The 2,529-nt window shown below is 58.5% G+C and overlaps 1 protein-coding gene across 2 annotated transcripts in view; it reads right to left on the reverse strand.

Annotated features, from left to right (window-relative positions):
- Positions 1 to 602, reverse strand: part of DCAF12L2 (DDB1 and CUL4 associated factor 12 like 2) — a 2,301-nt gene extending 1,699 nt beyond the window's left edge. Inside the window, exon 1 of one of the 2 annotated variants that reach the window (XM_029930628.1) lies at positions 159 to 602. In XM_029930628.1, the coding sequence (XP_029786488.1) occupies positions 159 to 602 (444 nt within the window). Of the gene's footprint in view, positions 1 to 65 lie in introns of both variants that reach the window. The other variant, XM_029930627.1, reaches the window with a different exon arrangement.
- Positions 603 to 2,529: the final 1,927 nt, after the last annotated feature.

A 2,529-nucleotide genomic window follows, 5' to 3' on the forward strand; every position in this document is an offset into this window, starting at 1 on the left:
GTATCGCTCATCCAGGCGATGGTGAAGATCCAGTCCTTATGGCCATGGCGGTCGCCCAGGCACACGGGGTCTAGAGTGGGCAGCTGGTAGACGGCCAGGCTGTTGGGATTCTCTCCTCCGGTGGCCAGAAACGTCTTGGAGGGACTCAGCTCGATGGCGTGGATGCCGCAGTTCGGCTGGGCCCGGGCCATCCAGGATCCTCGGTCCCGCATCAGAGGAATGCGCGTGATCTGCCCCGAGTGCACGTCCACCACGAAGAGGGTGTTACACTTGGTGCCGCACACCACCTGCCTGGCGTTCAGCCACTGAGACGCGAACACCTTGTTGAGGGGGCCCAGGGCCAGCTCGCGCTCCCTCAACAGTTCCGGCAGCTTCTGAACCGCGTAGCCCCGCAGTTCGCCCTTGGAACCAGACAGCCAGGTGCCGCCCCGTGCACCCACCTCGCGGTCCTTCACGTAGTGCACCAGCGAGCGCCGCGTCGCCTGCGGCTTCTGCTTCTTGGGCGGCAGCGGCCCCTCTGCGTCCGCCGCCACTGAGCCCTGAGACGACGAGCTTGCGGCGGGCGCTTTCCGCTTCCTGCTACCTGTTTGCTGTGAGGCCATGGTGGGCGGCGGGCGAGTGGCCTCGGCGGCGGCAGCGCGTCGGCGGCGGCGACGCGTAGCACCCGTGTTGGCCTTGGGGGCGGCGGGGACCGCGGCGCCTCCGCGTTAGCGGGGAGCGCGGGATCGCAGGGGCCAGGAGGCAGGCGCGACTGCAGGGCACGGAGCCTACGGTGTCCGGGTTCGGCAGCAGCGAGGGAGGCGAGGGCGGCCGACCAGAGGAAGAACGCGGCCAGCGCAAGCGGGGCGAGGGCGGAGGGCGGAGGGCGGAGGGCGAGAGTGCAGTGGTGAAGGCTGCGGAGGCGGTGGCCGGGATCTAGGAGAGGGCGGGAAGTGCCGCCGGCGGGGCGGCGGGAGCGAAGTCTGAGTGGGACGAGAACGACACGAGGGAACCGAGTGTGACGGGGCGGAAGCAGCGGGAGGAGCCGGCTGGGAGCAAATGCGGGGCGCGGGGTATAGCACAGGCCAGTTTGGGAGGGATCAGGGAGGGGGGCTCTGGGGGCGGGAGGTGGGGAGTGGATCCCGCGGTTGGGAGACTCACCCAGAGCCAGGCAGGGCTCCAAGATCCCCGAACCGTGCCTTCTCCGGAAGACCCATCCTAGTGCTCCTGCCCAGGCCCTCTGCTATCCTACTCCAGGCGTTTCACTACCCTCAGGATGGCAACCAACTAGCCTTCTTAAAATCTTATTTAAATAAAATCTAAAACCTAAAGTAAAGAAAAGTATGAAGTTAGACGGAGCTCTAACAATTATATGTCGAAGAAAGAAACGTGTGCTTAGTACAATCCTGGAGACCCTTTGCTGCAAAGAGAATGAGGATGTTTAGCAGAGGCACAGAGACCATCCCCCTTAGGTCTGTCCTACCAGCTCACCTGGCTCAGCCCCTCCGCTGGAAGTCTGTTATAAATTTTCAACCAGTTTTTGTGTTTATTCTCGAACGGAGCCCCTCAGTTCCTGCACCAGAATCGCTGAGGAGGTGTGTTCCAAAAGTAGTTGCCTAGGCCACACTTCCTGACAGGGGTGGAGTCAGGACCCTGTGATCCAGGACAGCCTCCAGAACCTAGAGGTCTGCATTGAAGGTGGAGTTGGGAGCTGGGGGTAAGACTAGAGTGTTTCTCCATGGTGTTGAGTTCCCTTGAGCCTCAGAGTGGAACTGTGGAATGGAGTGGATCCAGAAGTGGGATACCTCTTTCCCTGTGCCAGAAAGGAAAGGTTCAGTCCCTATGGTCAGTCCCAGGGGGAGTCCCAGGTGCATGAAGAAAAACTTGCACTGCATGGGGGGTCCCCTGGGGCATTGGGGCAGGGATGCACGGATTTCCATAGGCACAGATGGTGAAGAACTTTCCAGAAGGAGGTAGGCACATAGACACAATGGTGGAGAGTGAGTGTTCAGACTGTGGGTTTAGCATTCTAAGGATTTGGATGCTGCATATCTGGCTTTGCAACTTCATAACAACCTTGGTTGGCAAGCCTATATTTAAACGTGCTCAATTACACAGTGACAGAGTGGCTGGTGGCTGACACCAGCTCTGCAGAAATCCCAGTCCTCCTCTCCAAAACTTTGTTTGCTGTGTGGGTGTATGTGGGAATGTGCATTACCTTTTTTTGACAGGGGGAGAACATGGAAGTTACTTTGTTGTTGCTTTTCTTGCCCTTCTCCCAGCACTTTTAGGACCCTCACCTCAAATGCACAAACTCCAAATACAAAAACCACATGCCCTTTGCACCATCTCTGAGTCGGCCCGCGACCCACAACGAACGGTTCCTGTGGGGGAGGGGTGAGTGGAACAAGGAGAGACAAGGGGACAAGTCTGCAGTTGCTGATCAAGTCCGTTTATTGAGTGTTTTACAGGGGTATATATAGTATGTAGAAAGAGGAGTGGCTTCATACAACTGATTATGATTGGCTAGAGCAATAATGAGGAGGTGGG

This window comes from Suricata suricatta, chromosome X (genome assembly GCF_006229205.1).
Source record: "Suricata suricatta isolate VVHF042 chromosome X, meerkat_22Aug2017_6uvM2_HiC, whole genome shotgun sequence".
In the NCBI taxonomy this organism is placed as follows: domain Eukaryota; kingdom Metazoa; phylum Chordata; class Mammalia; order Carnivora; family Herpestidae; genus Suricata; species Suricata suricatta.